At 40.9% G+C, this 21,448-nt stretch overlaps 1 protein-coding gene across 1 annotated transcript in view; it reads right to left on the bottom strand.

Annotated features, from left to right (window-relative positions):
- CRB1 (crumbs cell polarity complex component 1) overlaps nt 1-20,491 on the bottom strand; it is a 76,400-nt gene extending 55,909 nt beyond the window's left edge. Inside the window, 4 exon segments of the mRNA XM_033516284.1 lie at nt 8,476-8,658; nt 10,080-10,219; nt 14,199-14,394; nt 19,913-20,491. Of these exon segments, the coding sequence (XP_033372175.1) occupies nt 8,476-8,658; nt 10,080-10,219; nt 14,199-14,394; nt 19,913-20,486 (1,093 nt within the window). The 5' untranslated portion in view covers nt 20,487-20,491.
- Nucleotides 20,492-21,448: the final 957 nt, after the last annotated feature.

Below are 21,448 nucleotides of genomic sequence, written 5' to 3'. Positions count from 1 at the left end.
GCTATGTAAAAACTTTAACTTTTAAACAAAGTGATAAATGTCATTATACCATTATTATATATTTGATGCCATAGCAATTTAACAGCAGCCTGCATACTTTAGTTTTTTATCTCAGTGTAGGTCAATATTGTCTTCATAACAAACATATGCAGATTTGGCATGCAAAGATCATGCATTTCCCACTGTCAGAAGCCAGGCATGTAAAATAATTATTTAGTAGTGAAGATCAACAGAAACTCTCCTTATTAGCCAGCATCCTGCAAATTTTGCAGAAAGGAATGAAGACAAATCCTTGATTCTCAACTTAAAACAATCCAGCCAGAAAACCGTGGCATTCAAAATAGCAAAAAATTAAACTTGGGGATCTTTTTAACTAGAAAGGCTTTCTATAAGCAGAGCAATAAAGTCCTCTGAATTAGCTGTTATGTATGTGTTTACACGTGTGTATTTCTTTGTGTATTAGCACATTATGTGCAAGAACACAAATTTATTCCACAGGCAAATGGTTCAGAATTACCAGCTCGTGTGATTTTTCTGATTGAACTCCACCAGCTTCTCCCATGCCAATCATATGTTCCTCTGTTATGTAGAGAAAGAGAAGTAATGCCTCTAAAATGTTTGGCTCTATCATTTAGTGTATTTCCAATAAACTGGATTTTAATGGGGTTCACAATTGTGACATTATTAGGGCTGGTTTTGAAATAATCTGTTGAACAAAACACTAAACTATTAAATCAGGTCATTTTGTTTATCACTTGAAATTTGACCTTAAATATGCCATAAATTAAAAAGCATTGAGAAAGTAAAACATATTAGTCCCATAGCATAGGTCTTTTCCTTACTGTCTACATGCCAAGCACTTTCTCCAAAGCTGGATGTGTAGATTTAAAGAAAGTTCCTTTCTGTTTGGACAGAAGTTATGCATCTGCTAAACTTTGCAATTTGACTGTAACTGAACCAGAACAATGCAGTCTTACACAAAGCAGTGCTAAAAAGCGAATTCTGAGATGGACAATCCAATTCTGAAGGAGATGAGCCAAGTTCTGCTGTCAGTTTAGTGTGTGCAGTACCTTTGGTTTCACCTGGGTTTGTGCATTGTTATCATTTAGACCACACTTTAAGCTCAACTCTCATTAGTGGTAGCCTGTGCTATCAGATGTGTAACACTGCTGGGCTGGGGAAAAAAAGAAAGAAATGAAAGGGCCAGAGATTCTTCAATAGAGAAAGACAGAACTGAGCAGGTTCATAAGCTCAGTCAAGAGATGGCAAAATTGGATTGTAGAGAGGCTATAAATATATGAATTATGCCAATTAAAAAGGCTAGGAAAGGTTTATCCAGAGATTTAAGAAAGACATCAAAAAAATAAGTAGGCAGTACTTGAAGAAGGCCCCAGGAGGAAAACTCTTACTGGATAGACTTGATTTAACAAGTAGGCAATCCTATGATGGAATGAGCCACCAAGAATGAGTGTCAGGAAAATAGCAGGTGCTTAAAAAACATTACTCCTGATGCCAAACAATATCCAACTGCCTTTTTTTTTCAGGGTTTTTTTTGTTTGTTTGTTTGTTTTTTGGTTTTTTTTTTATTTAAGAATTTTCTGCCAGGTACTGGACATACTAATTCATTAAATCATAGGACATTATCTGTCTGTGTGTTGCAAGACCTGGGAGCTTATGGATTAAAAGTCATCCATCCCCTCTTCCTTCCCTTCAAGGAAAAAGCTTTTCATGCTAAAAAGTGTTTATGTGCAACACTGTTTAACACAGAGAGATGTGCCAGATTCAAAATATCCACTGCTTCCAGGCTCTGTCAATCACACTGGACTAAATTATACAACTTAACATATCGATGCAACTAGAGAGATCATAGTAATGATGAGTCAGCTGTCAAATTTTAAAGCATAAAACTCTATACATGTTCTGAAAATAATAATGCTAGATGCTTCCTAATGTTTGAGTATCATATATCTCTAAGTAAAGAAAAAAAAAACAACCCCAAAACATCTGACCTCTGTGCACTCCTTCGCTGCTGGATAGTGCAGAAGTGATGACTGACATATCTTTGCATTCCTAGCTGCAACTTGCAACAAGGAAAGAGATTGTAATATATATTTTTCAAAAAAAAATATACATAGCTATATCAGGGCTCTAAATATCAGTCTCAGTGCTATAAACCAGGTTTGGAAGCTAATTCTGTAAAGAGTTGTCATGTAAAGCTCAAGAGCTCATTTCCTAATGATTGTGGTCCAGCTTTTACAAAATTTTAACATAAAGTGGCATTGCCAGTAAAAATACTTTTCTGTCAAAAACTTCCCTTGAACAATAGGAATAACAGGGACACGCTGGAATTTTCAATAAAGCCAAATTTTATTTCACTAGAAGGAGTCCTCTGCATAGTCAGTACCCATGGTAGGTGCATATTTTGTTTCTAGGATCTGAAACTATTTCAGTCTCTACTTGGAGCACATTAATTGTGGTAAGTGGATCTGATAATGATGTACAAATACATCCTTCATGGGCTGTGAGATCCCACTGTTCATCGAAGTAATGTCATTCATTATTATCCTACTGGACCTTATTCTATTTTTTGGAGGTGGGGATAACACACAAATATTCAGATTCTAGTGAGGTGAAACCCAAGCTGCAGAATATTGTAATCACAGAAATGTTTTCAGCGTTTCTTAATAACACTTAGGGACACATGCTACTCTTTTCTGAAGTGTCTTCCACTAAATCAGGATTCTTTAACCAGTGGTAAACACTAGTAACCATTACAAGTAGAGTCAATGCCTTCAAGCAATCGCTCTCACAGTCTGCTGCCATGCAGGGGGCAAGTTAAGTCATAAGAAGATTAATTTTTGCCAAAAAAAAAAGCTATTAGGCTTTCATAAAGTGTCTCAAGATATGGGCTGTTAAGGAAAGAGCTGTCATGAAAAACACAAGTCAGTCTTAGTTGCTGTGGTGATTTATATGGTGAAAGAATGTAAAAATTACACTTTCTTTAACTAAATGGTATTTCTTTAAATTGTTCAAGAGGAACACTCCCTGCAGTAGAAATGAAATTGAAATGTCCCACTTGTTCTGTAATGGTAACTGATAAAGGAATGGCAGATTCATAAATTCTTCCAGCTACAGCCCAATTTCAGTGCTGCCCACAATGTTCTGAGGTATTGCTGCCCTTGCATGGCCATTACTGTAGAGAGTGTGTGGTGTGAATTGTGAGCTCATCCTTGACTTTCCTTCTGGGGGACTATCCAGAAAGAGTAATCACACTGACCTAATAGTGTGCTTGGTCTGGGAGCTAAGCATGTGACAAATCATTAGTGCTTGTTGCAGAGAAAGCAGTTTGATTGTGAATAAAGGGACAAGCAAGAAACCAGGGAGCATGCCTCATTCTTGGGGCCTGAAAGCATTTGCTTTCAGAAATAGACCACAGACCAGTGATAAGGAATACACTTTGTCTTTCTAAGAGAATATTCTGATCATTTCCAAAAATTAAGAAAAAAGGAGAGAAGGAAAAACTGTGTGGCAGAAACAGAGGAGGAACCAACTGAGAAGGAATCAATTCTGATGACAATGTGAACATCTCCCTACCAGGATGCTACTGATTGAAGAAATGTTAAATAGTATTAGTGGGTAGAATCATTAAAAGATTATCCAAATGATCTTTCAAGATCAGAGACTTTAGTAGAGTTTGAAAAGTACCTTAAAGTGCTAATTGTCTGTTTGGTGTAGGGTTTTTACAATCAGTAGGTACCAGCCAGGCCTTGGGGGCATCCTGTGTTGGTCCAGCCCATGCCTAAGCTGGCCATGGAATGCTGGAGCTGCTGGAGACTGGCTGGGAGCAGGGACAGGAGCTTCTCCTCCTCCTTGCCCCTGTGCTTTTGAACACAGGGACGTGTGGAGATCACAGGGGCTGGGACAGAGATAGGGCAGTGCTGTAGAAATCTCTCTAGGAAAGCTGTAACTTTGCCATGCTCAGAAAACAGACAGATTTTTCATGTTGTGCTGCACATCTGCCCAACACCACCAAATTGGTTTTATAAGGGTTTCACAGCAGTCCAGCAGTGAAAAAGGGATCCCATATTGACTGTGAATGGAGTTTGAGCAGTGAAGAAGTGTGTTTGCATGATAATTACAGCCTCTCTGTGGTTCCAGAGTGGTAAGAAGTCCAGAGAGAGAGCTCTCGAGCCCTGATTCTATTTTTTCAGTAATTCATGTGTGTAGTACACACAAATGTACTTGGAATTTTTCCTTAAACCAGCTAATTGGGATGGATATTTCATGCTATCAACATTTTCTTTCTTGAAACTTTGTTTGTATGGGAATAATAATTAGCCAACAGTACCTCTGGACCTGTTAATTTTGAGTGCCTGTCTTACCTGTGGGAGAAGCTTGCATCCCACTGGAAAAAGGAGTGGTGCTCTTGAAAACTTCTTAACTTGAAAATTGCTTTTTCTCTCTGTTTTTTCTCCTTTTTTCTCCTCACTCTTTCCTTGATCAACTTTGTCTTATTCTAAAGTCTCAGAATCAAGAGAAAATAAGCTTTTAAACTGTGATGACAGGCCATGAAATAAAGTGAATTAACCTGGTATAATGAGGAATGATTGACTACCATGGTGTGAAGAGCTGAAGGACAGATGAGGAAATTAAGGAAAAATTGTATTTTGGAGATGAGAAATTTATTATTCATCTGCTTGATTTAATTTTTGTAAGTCAGATTGCTTTACATAGCTGAGGATGGCAGCTGTGTGATCATTGCTCTGATGGTTAAGGTTTAAAAAATAAAGAAGATGCATAATTATTTTTATAGTTTTAAAAATATATGTATGTATTCTAAGTTTCCCAAGTTAGTGCTAATGTGCCCATGGTCCTACCCCCTACCCATAAATAGTATTTATGTCTGTCCCATGCTGTCAGAGGCCAGCAGAGAGGAGGATGGATGGTTCAGCCTGCCCTGCTGTCTGCTGGGTGCTCTGCCCACAGCAGCACCTACAGACATGCAGGGAGATGGAAGCTCTGTGTGCTCTGTGCTTCTGTCACCCTGCCTTAAGTGCAGAATGAGAGCCCAAATAATTCAGTTTCTGCGTACTGGTCCCATGACGTTCCCAGTTCAGTGTCTGGCTTGAGGTTTTCTTTACTTAGCTGAGTGTTCTGCACTCTCCCATACTGGCCATTTATCTGCCTCATCTTCTGGCTCTGGGAGACAGTTTCTTTCCCCCATGCATATGGCAGCAATTCAGTATGCATACGACACCAGTCTGATCATATCATTTTCTCTTGCAGTAGTCCAACAGGCTGGGAAAGGGGCCAAGGAAATTTAAAAGGGAAAAACAGAAAACAAGGCAAACAAAAAGGCCAAAAACCATTTAGGAATTCCTGATGCCAAAGCAAGTAACAGTGCTGGTGGCACAGCTGGCACACATCAGATAACAAGACACCAGCAGTGGCTCTCAGCAGCCGGCACTGGTGTGAGACAGGCACCCTGCCTGCAGCCAGGGGAGTGGGCACTGCTGTTCCCATCCTCACCATTCTGAAGGAAAATGCATGGGCTTCATCCCTTCTCCCAGCATTGTCACCCCCCTGCCCGGGGACCATGGGCAGCATGGATTTTTGGGCACAGGGAGCAGGACCTGCCTGCCTGGCACACTCATGCTCCTTGGGCTTCGCTCCATTCTGGAGTCTGTCACTTGGTAGACCTTGCAAGTTCAGAAGCTCCCTAATTTTGACATGGTGTGAAGTTTATTACAATCTGGTGAAATGAGTCACTACCAAATCCATAGTTCTGCCTTTCTCTTTTCTCACAGGTTTTCATGAGTGAAGTGAAAAGTTTAACCTTTCGAGTAACAGCCTTTTTAACAAACGTGCAGTGCTAGAGCAATACAATATATCTATAGTATGAAAGGACAGAGTTCTAGGTTAACTATTGCCTTTACCTCACAGCAACAAATCACAAGACCTTTAAATGAAAGCCCAATTTATTAAAAATACTGTTATGCTAGGGGGCCAGCATGCCAAGGTAATATAAAAAAAGCTAGGGCTTGCTACTGCAGAAGTATTGAGACCTCTTGAAATCTGAGTATCTGCAAACACTGATTTAAATGGGAGTGGGAGAAGTTTAACCCTTTGTAGAACCTGTGCAGAAATTTTCTATCTTAGGTCTGGATAAGGAATATCTAGTGTCCTCAAAGAGTTTCTAGCTGGGATAAAGTCTCCAGACTGGGATTTAGATGTTTATTTTTAAAAATCAAATTGTCTAAATAATTCTGGTTGCAGATTTGATCGTTTTAAGGCTTTCAGTAGGACTATTTTTCAAGTCACCTGAAAAATCACTATCTGTAACAAGATACTGCCAGGTAATATTTATTCCTTTTTGCCAGCTTGTGAGGGAAATATTTTATCCTGACACAGGCAAGTGTTTAAGTTTCATTATCTCCTGCCCTTTAAAACTGTAGTCCAAAAGGTGTATATTCTCAGTTTTTCAGTTCAGTTACACTCATTTGTTTGCAATCTAACCCAGTAAATTCAAAGATGCTTGTTACATATTGACAGCCATCCTTAATTTGATTAGATCAGATCTTTCCACTGATTTCAATGGCTTTTGGATCAGGCCCTTGCAATGCAGGATATATGGACTATTATTTCTGCCTATAAACCACTTTAGTGAAGTATACTTATAATGTTATATGAGTGCTTTACTGAGGATAAAGGCATAATAAAATGAATTTATTTTATTTAATGGATTATTAAATAAAATATCTGTCCTGTTGCAATAGGAATCTGGGGGGTTATATCTAAAACACATACAACAATTCAGGTGCTAAGGCTGGAAAAACTCCTGAGTTACAGCTGCAGAAATGTAGGATTTGGGGAAATACGCTGATATCCAGATGAAAGGATCTGACCTTTTTTCCAGGTGGCTGTTAGTTCATCTCCATTATATAAACACCATATAGTATGTGGTTCTGATCAAGGACTCACCTGCTACCTTAAACCACACTACTATTATCATCTCTAATCTTAAATCTTCTTTAATTCTAATTCTAATTTAAAACTAGGGGCTTATTTATCATTTGGCTATAATTGGAGAAATTGCTTGTCCAGATCAGAAGTCAGCACTTCTAGTCCTGCCTATTTGTTCTGAAGCTTCTGACGTCCAAGGAGGCTGAGGCTCATTTTGAGCACTTTTTATTTTCAGGTTACCTGGGAGAAAGAGAAAGGCCAGAGAGAAATGTGCGGTGCTACTGCTACAAAGTATCCTGTTAAAGATTATGGTCTTCCTACCAAGGTGTGGGCAAACTGTTTATTAAGAATAACTATTTTGAGGTTTTTTTATCTCATGAAAGCTATATAGATAGCATCCAACAGATATATATGTAAGTAAACTTAGTTACGGATTTTTAAAATGTAATTTAATTTGCATAAAATTTCAGGATCTCCAATACTTTCTACCCCTGATGCTTTGAAAGGTCTTGCATTGTGAATGGTGAGATTATGGATTGAAAAATTGAATCAAGATTGATATATGTATATACATTCTGACACTTTTTTTCAGATCAGTTAAGAGTTTCAGACCAGGGGAATAAGTACTCCATATGAACAAAACCCATAGAACCATGACCCAAATTGTGCAAACAAGCCAGGTGAAGGCAATTAATAAGAAAATAAGAGGACAAAGGATGGTTAATCAACAGAATGCACCTTTCTGTTTGTCTCACAGAGCTTATAAATTTTCAAACTAGGACAAAACAGAAGGAAAAGAAACTGGAAGTCTGGACATCACTGAAAGGAGGTGAAGAGAAAGCAGTGGTATGTGAAGAGGTAAGGGTGCTTGGGACAGCCTGGGAGACGCTGAAAGCCTGGCTAGAAGCTTCATATTACGGTCCCTAGACAGAACAAAAGAACAACAGCAACACTTAGTGACAGGCTAGGGAAGGACAATTAAGGGGAAGGGCTGGAACAAATCAAGTCTCGATGCCCCTTTGAAGAAAAATACGTAGAGGATTTAGACTGAAAGCTGTGGTCTCCGTAAGCTTTTGTAAGTTGTTATGCTGGAGACATCAGACATGCATTTCACACGACATGAAGTTTATAAGGAGCTCGGGAGATGAATGGAATGGAAAATTGAAGGTTGGTTAAATTAATATAGCTATTAATTATTTGTTTCCTTCAGAAGGAACAAGCAGGTGGAGTTGACAGAACAATACTGTGGCCCCAGAAGTACACAATCCAAACACCGAGCGGTTTGCGGCCCTGCTAAATAGTGCTGGCTGCGGTAGAATAAAGGGAGGTCCGGATGCATCTCTTTCAGGATGATGGTTATCTGTGAATTGGACACTTTTCCCGCTGTGAGCCGTGCACACAAGCCGAGGCTGTTTTTCCGCGGGCGGTAGAGCGGTGCCGCAGGGACCGAGCGCTCCGCGGGCTGGGGCTCAGCCCCGCTCGGCGGGACCCCCTCCCCTGACCCGTCCTTACCGGCGAAGCCCGGCGGGCAGCGGCAGATGTAGCCCTCGGCCCGATCGTAGCGGAAGGCGGACGGCAGCCCCGGGACGAGCCCGTAGTGGCCGGCCCAGGAGCGCTCCACGCAGATTCCGCCGGCGAGGCAGGGGCTGCTGCGGCACTCGCCGATGTCCTGCTCGCAGCGGGAGCCCGCGTACCCTGCGGAGACACCGCCACGAGGACAGGGCTGTGACACTGAGGCTAAAACCCTCCGCGGGTAGGGACACCTCCATTAGGGCAGGGTGTTATGAGCTCCATCCAGCCTGGCCGTAAACACTGCCAGGGATGGGGCAGCCACAGCTTCTCTGGGCAGCCTGTGCCAGTGCCTCACCACCCTCACAGTAAAGAATTTTTTCCTAATATCTAATTTAAACCTACGCTCAGTCTGAAGCCATTTCCCCTCGTCGTGTCACCACATTCCCTCTCCATATTTCTTGTAGTCTCCTTTTAGAAACAGGAAGGCTAGATGGTCTTTAAGGTCCTTGCAACCCAAACCATTCTAAAATTCTATCATTCTGTGTGCTATTCTTCCCTTCCATACCCCAAAATATACACTGTGAATAGTAGCTGCATGCGGCTTCAGGCTTCGTCATGTGCTAAAAGTTTTCCTCAGCTCCTTGAAGGTGTGACTGTTCCCTTGCAGCTCCCTGCCAGGGCTTGGCAGCAGGATATTGATGTTGGTACTCTACGTTAGTGAGCTGAGCTGTGCCACAAAGGATTTGTTTGGGTCTTTTTAGGCAGTAACGTGGATATTTGTGTGGGTAACAAGGCACTGCATTGTGGTTTAATACACTCTCAGGTTCTGAGAAGGTAGAGGAGAGCAGGGAGTATAAATAATTTGGTGTTTGCAAAGTGTTTCATCTGGAGGTTGAAGTGTTACAACGATCCCTGGAATCCTAAAAAATGTGAAGGGTTCTGCCTATTTTTTCCTTATCTGTTGCACCAAGACTTGTGTAGTGTAACAACACTGAGGTATTTAGGCCTTAGAGTGCTGTCTGTACTCCTGCATCCTCTGTAAAGCTCACAGACATAAACTGCTTAGAGAGACTTCATGTAGTTTGTGTGCTAATAGAGTTGAGTGGTCTCTCAAGCGCAGCACAGCACCGGCTCTGTGCCCCCACTGGGGTGTGGGCCTGTTTGCGAACAGCTGGTAGAGAATATAACCTGAGGGTTTCACTGCCCGACAAGATTTTAGACTGGTTTAAAGGTTGTGTTAATGAACACTAAAACCTGGGTCAGCTGCAGCAGTGATGCATGTGTCACATGGTTTGAAGGATTAAGTAACTGGGAGATAGCTTCCAGCTTTGACTTATCTCCTGTCTTGGCACCATAATGCCAGTGCCTTTTGTTTTGCCCACTTCTGCTGTACAGGAGAATAAATTCTTAGCTGGAAAAGCAAGTGACTTATTCAAAGAGCTCTGCCTTATGATGAGTGAAGCCCATGTAAACATAAGGCCATAGAGGACTTTTGAGGTTATGGAGCTTAAATCTTTTATTGTATCAGGAGAAAAAAAAAAAAAAAAAAAAAAATCTCTACTACTACCACTCAAGGAATATTCATAGAAGAACTTGGAGCTTACCTGGCCAACAGTGGCATGTGTAATTGTCAGCAAGGTCCTCACAAGTGGCATTGTTGTAGCATGGTTGTGACCAACATAAGGGAGCGAGGGTCTCGCAGTGCGAGCCCATAAATCCAGTCCCGGTGCAGTTGCAGCTGTATCTGCAACACAGAATGCAATGTTCACTCAGGCTGGAAGACAACAGATCTGGGCTTTGTTCCCAAACATGCACAGACTTCTTGTGTAGCCTTGGCTCACAGCTTACAGAGTCGAGTCCAGCTCAAGACCACCATCTGGTGCTTTAGGAGAAACCACAGAAATTGGGAACCTATAATGAGCTTTTCCCTAAGTATCTGGTTTTGTCTGGGGAAAAAGAACTGCTTGTGAATAGGTTTTGATGCAACTGTAAGAATTATTGATCCTTCTTTTTTCTTCTTCTTCTTTTTTTAATTTTTGGGAGAAAAAATGTTTGTGGTATTTCCAATGCTTTCTTTTTTTTTGTTGTTTTTTTTTTTAAGGATTAACATTATTCACAAAATGAAAAGGGGGAAGCAGTAAGTGTGTTAGTATCCCTTCCTCTTGGACTGTTAGAAATTGAATTGGCAGAAAACTAAGGAATATTTTTTTTCTTCAACTGAATTATTTTTTTCCCCTGAAAACCAGCCTTTTATAGTTAGGTTAGAACAAAAATGTCAGTTGTTTTCTTAGTCCCAATAACAACAGTAATACAGCTCCCTTTCGATAGCAATGCTACTGCAACATAAGTAAACAAACAAGTGCACATACAGAAATTATCAACGTGCAGATATTAGTAATATCTGGGAGGTTTTGTCTGCATATTTTTTCAGGAGAACTGAATGCTATAAAAAGCATCATTTCTGTTCTTTGGTCATCAAATATAAAGTTAACACGTGCACATCATATGAAAAGATAGGCTTTTGCAAGATACAAGTTAACTGTGCAGGCTTGCATGCTCTTGGCCTAAAAATGATTACAGGAAACAAAAATTTGTTCTAGTTTCATTCACATTAAAGTGATACTTGCTAAACAAGATATAAGTATACTTATTTGATAATTTCTGTGCATAATATCCAAGTTTTTGACTCGGAATAAATATATGAAGAGAAAGTGAAATTGTTGAACATAAAGCAACATCAGAGAACAACTGGCTCCTGCAGTCTAATGGACCAAAAAGTGTAAACTTTTTACTGCACTGTTTAAGTGTGTGCATAAGTAGAAACTTCTGGCAGGCCAGTTTATTACTGGTGTATGGATTATTCTTAAATCAAAATCAGAGATGACTTATACCAGGTGGTATTTGAATTTCAGATATAAAAAGTAATGAGGAAGATGTGAACCAGAGAAGTAATTGTCATTCTGAGGTATGTTCTCAAACCTGAACTCTCCTTCTTCTGCTGACTTTTTCACACATTTCTCCCATGCACATTCAGTTTGATGCTGTTAAACTTTGTGGTAAAAGCTTTTTTTCATGCCTGTGCCCAAGCTATTTTTCCCTTTAGTTTAGCATTGTGAAGCAGAGAAGGAATATCCAGAACTCACTGCTTAATGTGCAGCCCCACCCATGTGCCTTTTTCTTGGGTATCTTTTAGCATTTTACATTACTGTTGAGCTTCAGGGATGCTGGATGGTGCCCTCCTTGTGAGCAGGCTGCAACTTAGCAGGCAGATGGCTTTTTATAGTAAGAGTGATAATTTAGATACTGTACCTAGCATATTTTTTTGATTTCTTGACTGATGTTTTCACAGTCTGCAGAAAGCTATACATCTAGGCATTCTTTCCTATGGAATCTCCTATAGACATTAGAGCTCCTGGGGCTATTTCCTATGGAAAAAAGACATGTAGCATGCAGAGGTATCCTCTGTGCCTAGGTACAGTATGTTTTGTAGTCCAGCTAAGTCTGTAAACTGTTGAGTTTAAATAAGAATGTTTACTTAGGTAAAAGTGTTTTTTAATGAGATCAGCTCATACTTCATTGCATTCATGAAACATCACTGGAAGGTCAGTCTGAAATTTGTGAGAGAATTTGGTTTGATGTTTGTATTTCCAGCTTTTTGTGCTAAATCCATTGCCTTATACACATTTCTGTGAGAGCTGATGGCAGACACCAAAGCCTCAGCTGCTCTGTACATTAGTCAGAAAACTCCCACCTAAATACCACAACTCTTCATTTATCCCCAAAAATACACAAAAGAAAGGAAATTGCTCGACACCCTTCTGTTTCGAATTGCTTTGTTGTCCATTCCTTTCCATCACATAAAAAATACAGAAAGACCTCCAGTTGTTCTCCAGATACCCTGCAGTATTACAAGCCAATTAAAATTGGTCTTGCATGTACCTCTGATTTAAAACCCAGGAGAAAAATGAGCAGGATTAAGTTTGGCCTGAATGAGCATCCCAGTTGCTCACCTCACATATGTATCCTGAAAAGGCTTCCAGGTTACTACACAGGTCTGTGAGTGAGTCAGGTCCAAAGTGACCCCCTCTCACTGCTGTCATGCTTTAGCTACACTGGGAAATAATAAATTGCTTTGTCCTGCTCAGAGCCATTCAGCACTGCTGAAAAGAAGCTCTACAAGGCTGGTGCTGTGTCACGACACTGCACAAAAAACTCATTGCCAGAACATGATCTCTTGCCCCCTTACTCAAGGCAAGCATGCCTTTTGCTGACATGCCTTCTGGACTGATTTTTGGGGCACCAAAGTCTCCAAAACTGGTTTGTGAAAACTGGAAAATATGCAATAAACTACAAATCCTGTACTGGTAAGAGGAGCACCTGCATGAATACACTGGGGAACTTTCAGACTGAGTTTATTTATATATGTGTGTTCAGTTTGGGAAGCTTGTGCTGAGCCATAAAATCCAGTATTGGTGAGTGAATGTTGGGCCAGTAACTGTAGGTGAAGAATCTTACTTTTCCATTGCCTTGTATTTTTTGTATTTTTTTTTTTAATTACTATTGTTATTTTTTGCCCATGGACTGTAGGTTGTTTTGAGCAAGTAGCTGTTGTACTCTATACCTGTAAAGTTTCTGACACATTTCCTAATGTTATCTATTACTATGGTTACAGTTATTACAGTTTTTCTCTGCCTCTCTCTAATCCTTCAGTCTGTCAGTGTGGGCAGCTGCTGTTAGCAAATTCACTTTTATACAGTTTCACATATTTCTTGGAAACTAAAGTTTGGTAAGCATTAGAAACAGAATTCATATCTAAATGACAGTACTAACAGCCAGGAAAACAGCATGTTGTAAATATTTAAAGTACAAATATGAAAAATGCGCTTCTCATTCACTCTTTGCCATAAATATTTTTTGTCCTATTGGCTCTGACACCAGACTGGCATTCTTTAGTCATTGTCAAATTGAAACTGAAGTTAGTTGTCTTGGGTTGCAATGCAAGATGTAACCAAAAGTATGTATTCTATTACCAGCTGTTAAAACTTGGCGGCAGTATTCTTTATCTCTTCCAGACCCAGCCTCCGCCCAGGGGGGTATCTTCTGTTAATGGGCAACTGAGTCTCACTGCATGACTGATAAAATTACATCATCCCATTGGGAGATGCTCCACCCAGCAGGAGGAGCCAAGCATTCCTACCTGGGTATAATCAGAGACTCAGAACACCCCAGGCAGCCTTTCTCCACTGGATTCCCAGAGGAAGACAGGACCCATCTACACCACCACTGGACCTTCAGAGGAAAACTACACCCTTCTACAGGATCACTGCTTCAGCAGAACCACATCTCCAGGATGGAGTCACTCCAGGAGGACTGCAGCCAGCACCCAGACCAACAGGGTGTCAGACTGCATTCTGACTCTGTGTTTTTATTTTGAACTACTGCATTTTTATTTTAATTTTCCTAGTAAAGAACTGTTATTCCGATTCCAATATCTTTGCCTGAGAGTCCCTTGATTTCAAAATTACAACAGTTTGGAGGGAAGGGGTTTACATTTTCCATTTTAAGTGAGGCTCCTGCCTTCCTTAGCAGACACCTGTCTTTCAAACCAATACATTAGTGCAGGAGCAAGGAGTGAAATCTAGAATTTGGAAGGAAATGAGCTACCAGGCCAGGCAGGCGCGAGGAGCACCTGTCTCAGCCCTGCCCAGGGCTGGCAGACCTACCCGTTGGCCCCATCCATGCAGTGTCCCCCATGGAGGCAGGGCTGGCTGGAGCACTCGTCAATGTCGCTGTCGCAGAGGTCCCCGAGGAAGCCCCGCATGCACAAGCAGGAAAAACTCCCCAGGGAATTGTGGCAGGTCCCCCCGTTCAGGCATGGCTGGGACAAGCACTCATCGATTTCCACCTCACAGTTCGTACCTTCAAAAGCAGAGAAAATAAACCCCAGGCTTAAGATACAGCTTTGGGTATCTCAGCAAGAACTGCCTGAAGTACAATAGTCACATAATCCTTTTTTTTCTTTATGCAGTTCCCTGGTTTTTAAAGACATTTCCTCCTCAATGTGCTTTGCACATTGTTTTCAAGGCTTGGCAGAATTTACAAAAGAACAAGCCAGTTGTTTTCACAAGAATAGGTAAAAAAACTTTTTCTTTTACCTTGAACACGGAGACAGGACAAACTAATTTTCAGTTTATTTAAACAATGCTAATATCCTATTTACATAGTACAAAAGAGAGAGACCAGCAGTTTATTGATCTCATAAGAGTCCATTTAAAGTTGGCCTTTAAATGGACCATTGAATGTTGACTGAATTCATTGGGTAGTGTCTTGTTTAGCAGTGGATTACTGATTAATTCTTTTTAAGGCATATCAATGTGCAAGTAAATGGGTGCTCTTCAGAGATAACTGCTGGAAAAAGATCAGTTCTTATATGACTTTACAGTTACTTGTGATAGTTGGCAGGTTAAATATATGCTCCTTTTTCTTTTCTATAGCACAGTCCAGGAGACACTAAGAAAATTTAATAACTAATGCCTTGTAGTTCTGATTATTTCAGGGTTTTGTATCCTTATGCACTTATTTGGTGTTTTGAGCAATACAGTAATATTTTCAAATAATTTTCAACTGTCAAGTCAGTTTGTTTTAGCAGCTACAATATCAACCACAAGACAGATGCAAAGTGGCAAATTATAATGAAGAAGCTGCTTTGAAGTGAATTTCCTTTTTCTTATTTCAGCCTTATTTACTGCTCTCGAAGTAGCAGCAGTATTGAAAAGTTTACAGGGGACTTCCCTACTTGAAAGAAAAAATACAGCCTTGAGAATTGGTTAATTTTATTTTCCTTTTTTTGTAAAAGTGAAGTTTTCAGTACAAGATGGTAGGGTAGACTTTCAAAAGAGGGAACAGGCGTGTTTGATGATGGGTATCACTCTTGCAAGTTATTTAGGAGCCCACCTCTAATTCCTTGTTTATGCTCCTTTTGTCAGCTCTGTATTTCTGTGAAATTTGTACATTGTAACTCTGAATATCTTTCTTAAAACACAGAGATTGATAATATTTAGCATTATTACTTCATGAATAATTTATTTTGATGCTTGTGAGCATCTTTGCTTTGAAAGAGTAAATCTGGATAAGTACCAGGAAATATCTTAAAATGCCAAACCCAAAATTGCAGATGTTGACTCAACTATTTTTCATTGTCTTTAAACATTAAAGTGCAAGTTCCTATTTTCAGCAGTTGAGAAATAGCTCCTTGAGACCGCATAGTGGATGGGGAAGCTGCCAGTGGCGTGCCCCTAGTTCAAGGTTCATTGCTCAGCTAACCACTACTTTCAGCAGAAGCCTGCCACAAGAGTCCGGCGCAGGAACAGTCTCTTACGGCTTTATGGTAATGTACATTACAGCCAGATATAGTAAGCAGTCCCTCTGTGGTCATTGCCCTGTGAATTCACTGTAATTATAAACAATGTGTTTGCAGAAGTGTGCCTAGTGACCGTAAATCTGCCAGAGCTTGTTAACAGCTTACTGTGAACACTAAAAATCATGTGACAAAACAAGCCCTGTTCAACTGATCCTCAGCTCAGCCAAATTTAAAACTACAGGCCTGAGAACAGCCTGACAATTAACATGAGAACATAGCGTTGTTGTTTTGGTTCATGTCTTTAATCTATCAAGCCCAGTAACCTGCCTTCGGCAATGTTGCCTCAGAAGAAAACTTCTCCCTGTTTAATGCATCCAGCCAATGCAATCTGCCATGCAGACAGGGGTAATCCCTTCCTAGCCTCCTCTGAGTCTGCTGTCAGGCTTTCTTAGATGTGTAGAAGAGAGATTAAAAGATTAGATCTGCATTTTCACCTCAGTCTAACATTCTGTCATAAATATGCTGTATGCCAAATATCATATGCCAGGCAGGAAGGAGAGCACCACGGAGCCCTTGCCGCAGTTATTGCACAGGGATGCACCACCACAAGCTGAGGCACCCCGAGGTATCTTGGAGCAGGCTGAGCATCCCAGCACATACATCCCACACAAATGATTTGAACTGGAAAGCTGGAAAGGTGGAGAGAAGTCACATTCGTAACTTTTGCAGTTTCTTTGAAGAACCAGGGTTATTTCTTACACTGCTTGCTTCTCCAATGAGTTCTATTGTGCACTTCTTTCTACAGTCAGAAACAAGAAAATGCAAGTGAGGATGAAGGACACACAGCTAATGTTTTCAAGCCTGCATGCCTACAGATAGTGTAAAATCATTTTCTGGTCAAAGGTGCTAGGGATTTGCAGGCTCAGTGTCCTTCCGTGGGGACCTGCACATTCTTAGTACGGCTGGAAATTTGTAACTAGGTCACCCTTTCTGCTCTCCTGCACTAAAATGCTGTACTCGGGCTCAGCAGGTCCAGAGGGCTGTCCCCAAATTCCTCATTCTGTATAAAGTATTCTTTTGTGCCATTATTTGGATGGAGAGTATCACATGGCTATTTTATAGGCACCAGGATTGAAGCAACAGGAAGAGATTTATATCAAAAATTAGACAGAGGGAGAAGTTGTGTTTCTTTGATCAAGGCTTGACCCTTTTGAGTTTGGGCATCTCAGCAGAGCTGAATACCTGAGCTGGCTAGGACACAATGTGGGGAGTGCTGAGGAAGGAAGCAGACTTTGCACTGCTGGTAATTGCTATTAGATAGGCCATGATGTTTGCTATTACATCCACAATGACGTGGACATGTAGGGAGCTCATTGGGAAGTGATATCTCTACTTGGGCTTTTTCATCCCATGGTAGAGCTGCTGTGCCTCTGCTTTGTCTTGAAGTGCCTAAGACTTATTTATGATGCATCTAGTCTTAATATCTGCATAGCACATATATTATTGATGAGAATACTGAATGAAAACTTGGAGATCTATCAGGAGTAATTTCCTCAAATTCTACAGACATCATCACAGCGTAGTTACCTCATAGTAAAAGGTATCGCACAAAGAACAAATCCAACTCATTGCACCTATTTTTCCTGCCACTGAAATGCTTTCTCCTGCTGTCTTAGACTGGGACTGGGTTTTGGAACTGCCATGCACTCCTAAGAATTCACACTGTTCACTGGCAATGGAAGACTGGCTTCAGCAAGGTAATTAATGCACATAGCTGTGGGTAATAACAGGCTCTTACGCCATGCTCTGTTGGGGTGAATTAAAAGCAAGTGCAATTAGTCCAATGGAGAAAATGCAGTTGATTAGGGTAGCCAGAGAAACTTCAATAAACCAATTGAACTTTGTTATTTGATGGCTGTGTGAAACATGTCTTGTAAATAATTTCACACATGCAGAACATTATCATAGAAACTGCAGATTTCATGCTAAATTTTCCAGTCTTGGTGCATTCAAATCTCTTCCATTTGTGTAAGAATGATGTGTGACATTTCTCAGCTATTTTAAGAAGTGCTGCAGCATACCAATTGCAGAAAACAGCAGTCACAGTCCATGAAACAAGTCGCAACAGCAGCCAGTAACTCATGCATTTGGTTAGCTATAGATTTACTATACCTTCTTTACCTCCATATCAAGAGATATAACCCATCTTTACATCTTAGGGAAATGAGAGGAGGCTGGATGACTTCCCACAGTAATTCATGGTGTCAGGCCAGGATAATAATGGTTGGCAAAATCCCCTGACAGGGTAAATGAGGGGTTTTATTACCACTGGGGACACCTCAAGGCTTTCATCCAGTAATCCTTCTGGCTTGTGCATTTAGCACAACTCACAGCAAGGTGCAAAAAAAACAGCAAAAAAGAATGCTTCTGATAAATCATTTTGTTAAGTAGCTTTTTTCAGCTGATGTTTTACTGCTGGAGGAATGGTCTGCTACTCCTCTATAGAATTCCTATGATTAGTCTCTTTGCTGCTGGAAGTAGTGTCAGAGCTGTATGTCAAAACACTGTAGCCCCTTTTGCTGTGTATTTTAGATCTCTTCTCCTTCCTTGGTCCTCTTCTTATTTCTTAACTTTGCTTGTGCAAAGTGTGGAGCTTTAGTGACTTTTTTTGGTGAGAGAAAAGAGCATGAGCTTGGGAAACAGCAGAATTTCATGATGAAAGTAGAGCAACACCAGCAGGGTGAGTTTCCATCCTCAGTTTGTGTTGACCTAAATTTTTATTTATTTTTGTTTGGGCTTTACTATTTCATTATGTTTTCTCTCCCTTTGTCTCTAAGGTATATATTCTGACTCTCTCAAACCAAGTTTCTGGGCTGTGGATCCAGGCCCGGACCCCACTAACAACGCCAGTTAAACGAATACAGTTTCCTGAATACAACAGGAGGTCTGGGCTGAGTCTGATCATTGCAGAGTAACCATGCTGGTTGTTAATAGGTTTTTCCTTCCTTCTTCTCGTCGGCTTTCCCCCAGTTGTGTAGTTTTCTCCTCAGCTGGCCTGGGCTCCGACACCTCCTGGCAGCAGCGGGGTGGCAGGAAGGTAACAAGCTTCCTTCAAATAACATTCTCTGTGCTCATAAGGGATATTAACCACGGGCTGCCTTCCAACAAGGGCTGTGTTAGACACAGGAAAGCTGCTTTTTACCTCTGACTTCCCCTCCTGCATGGGGATTTGGGGATGGAGCTGTAAACCACATCTCTTATTTCTTATTCATTTGAATCACTTGAAGAAATAGATGTTTTTTCTCCCCATTTTGCTGTATGACTATTTGTTTTCCTTTGCTTACCTGATTGGAAATCTATCAGTAAAGTATTTCTTCCCTTTTCTTCTTTTAATGATTCAGGGTGCTACCTCTCACAGTCCTGCCCCTAAACACAGCTTTGAAATTTGAAGGGAGCTGTCTTCCAACAAGAATTATATGCTTTCCAGCAGAGGAAGTAGGGAAGAAAAGTCACACCTGTACCTTAATGAAGCTATACAAAATGGGATTATCAAAAAGCGGGCAGTTTTGGAACATAACACTTTTCTATATAACTTACATAATGTTCTAGTTGCAAATGAGTCCTTTGTTTCTGGGAAGGGCAGATAAGAGAAATTTAACGTGAAATGTCTAAGTTTAAGGGTAGAATTTGTCTACTTGGATCTAATTTTTAAATCTGTCAAACATAGGTTTTGATCTTCAGAAAAAAACTACATACAGCACTCCAAAGAGAGCATTTTGAGACTATTTATTTTAAAAGCAAAGGCCACTTAGCCCTGTGGCATAGCTTGGTGTTCACAAAACTGCTGTGTATATTTTGGTAAATGTGAGATTTCTTTAAACCTTCTCTTTCTGGTATCAGTAGTTCACAGTGATGTGGTTATCTGTAGTCTATCAACAGCCACTGGTGCCGAAGGTGAAGGCAAGGTGGTAATACAGATATGGCTAAACACACATGTGGGAAAGGGAGTTGAACCTGGAATGTGAGTTACCATGGTTCTACATGACCTAAAGGAAAAGTTGCTTTAATAGGGCTTACCTGTGTAGCCAAGGGGACAGATGCAGTCATAGTGCCCTATCTGGTTGAGGCACGTTGCCCCGTTCAGGCACGGGTCTGAGGCACATTCATTCACTTCCAGGTCACAGTGCTTGCCCTGGTAGCCTGGGACACAGTAGCAGAAATACTCATCCACGCCATCCCTGCAGAGCGCTCCGTTGCGGCACGGCTCAGAGACGCACTCATCCAAATCTCTCTCACACAGCCTCCCGGTGTAGCCGGCACTGCAGAGGCAGGTGGGCCCTGCCAGGCCACTTTGGCAGGTGCCTCCATGCTCACATGGATTGGTGTCACAGTCACTGTCAGCTCTTTCACAGGTAGGTCCATTATACCCAGCAGGGCACTGGCAGGTGAAGCTGAGGTTTCCAGCAGAGCTTAGGCAGGTAGCGTTTCGGAGACAAGGCTTTGAGGAACAAGGGTTGGAGGTTTTGTTGCAGAGCTCCTCCACGCTGTCCACTGATGCATCTGCACAAAGGCAAGGGTCATCTTTATGACCAGCAACACATGTAGAGTTCTTTTGGCAAGAGTTTGACAGGCACCTGGAATCATTCCTCATGCAAAGTGATTCTAGGAAAGAAACACAAAAAATCCTGAGTACTTCCACAGCACTGGGAGTAACCAACAGTGAAAGAAGTGTAGTTCTTAACACAACTGTGCTTCAAAACCAACAGCTCCAATTGCTAGCTATTGAGAAGAAAACAGGACTGCCAACTGTGTGATGCATTAGTGAACTAATGAATGTAAAATGAAAACAATTATGAAAACTTGAGTAGGTTGTAATTTCCTGTTCTCATCTCTTTCAACAGCCATGGTCTAGAGTGTCAGGATAGTTTAACACTATATTAAGAGTATAGTTGAGACAATATTGGTTGTTGTCAATTGATGTCCAACTATATGGAAGAATTTAGGTATCTTTGGTTTTGTTTCTTTTTTTTTTGTTGTTACTAGAGAAAGGAGATGAACCACTTTTTAGTTCAATACCACCTTTGTGGTGGTACCATTATATTGTGGTGGGTGTTTTTTTTGTTTCACAAGCTAAATTACTCAGATGCAGTTACAGCTCAAATAAACAGTTCAAACCATCAGGCATCCTAATTTTGATTTGCTGATTATAAATACTAATTTCACAGGTGTACAGCATCTCCACCACAAAGAATCTACTGAACACCTGAGATGCAAAACAGCCCTGTGAGAGCCCTTCGGCCTCCATGGCTGGAAGGACACAGTGAATATGGTGTAAAGATGTTCCTTACTTCTTTACCCTCTGGAAACTGAGCTTCTGTCAGTAATTAAAGGCCACTTGGAGTTTCCTTGCAGCTGTAAATAATAACAATAGCAAGAGCTACTTCTCACTTCACAGACAAGGAGGGTGAGCTGTTACCATCCCTGTTCAGAATCCACCTCTGGGGTACATTGAAGCAGCTGTATCTGGGCCAAGACTCTGTGAAATGAAGCTGAATGTTCCTTTAGGAGAGAAGGCAATTTGTAGGAGAAGGACTTGTGAGCTGGAGCACAAAA

This window comes from Parus major, chromosome 8 (genome assembly GCF_001522545.3).
Source record: "Parus major isolate Abel chromosome 8, Parus_major1.1, whole genome shotgun sequence".
Classification (NCBI taxonomy): domain Eukaryota; kingdom Metazoa; phylum Chordata; class Aves; order Passeriformes; family Paridae; genus Parus; species Parus major.
The sequence above is the reverse complement of the archived record's forward strand: the minus strand, read 5'-3'. Positions and strand labels throughout refer to the sequence as shown.